Source organism: Eimeria mitis, genomic scaffold (genome assembly GCF_000499745.2).
Source record: "Eimeria mitis Houghton genomic scaffold, Emh_scaff1540, whole genome shotgun sequence".
In the NCBI taxonomy this organism is placed as follows: Eukaryota; Apicomplexa; class Conoidasida; order Eucoccidiorida; family Eimeriidae; genus Eimeria; species Eimeria mitis.
The window spans coordinates 8,538-8,892 of record NW_013569704.1 but is presented as its reverse complement, the minus strand read 5'-3'; the positions used below and the strand labels follow the sequence as shown (position 1 = coordinate 8,892).

Here is a 355-nt window from a genome sequence, read left to right as displayed (position 1 = left end):
TATATATATTCTTACGCTGCACTTCTTTTTGGATTTCCCAGTGAGGGGTTATAAAGAAATACTGACTCTTCTCCCGCTGCTCCAGGGCTATCTTCAGCAGCATAGTAAAGCTGCAGCAGCAGCAGCAGCAGCAGCAGCAGCAGCAGCAGGAGAAGAGGAGGAGGAGGAGGAGGGGGAAGAGGAGCAGCAGCAGCAGCAGGAGGGACAGCAGCAAAAGGAACAGCAGCAAAAGGAGCAGCAGCAGAAGCAGCAGCAACAGCAGCAGCAGCAGCAGGGGAGATAAATAAACATTAACAGATAAAGGAAAAGACAAACACAAACACAAACACAAAGAGAAAAACAGAGAAAGAGAAAA

General features: G+C 48.2%; 1 protein-coding gene across 1 annotated transcript in view; it reads left to right on the top strand.

Moving 5' to 3' along the window:
* EMH_0039180 (uncharacterized protein) overlaps positions 1–283 on the top strand; it is a gene marked incomplete at both ends in the record, with an annotated part of 408 nt that extends 125 nt beyond the window's left edge. Inside the window, one exon of the mRNA XM_013495366.1 lies at positions 3–283. Coding sequence (XP_013350820.1) covers positions 3–283 — 281 coding nt within the window. The remainder of the gene's footprint in view (positions 1–2) is intronic.
* Between the last annotated feature and the right edge of the window lie 72 nt (positions 284–355).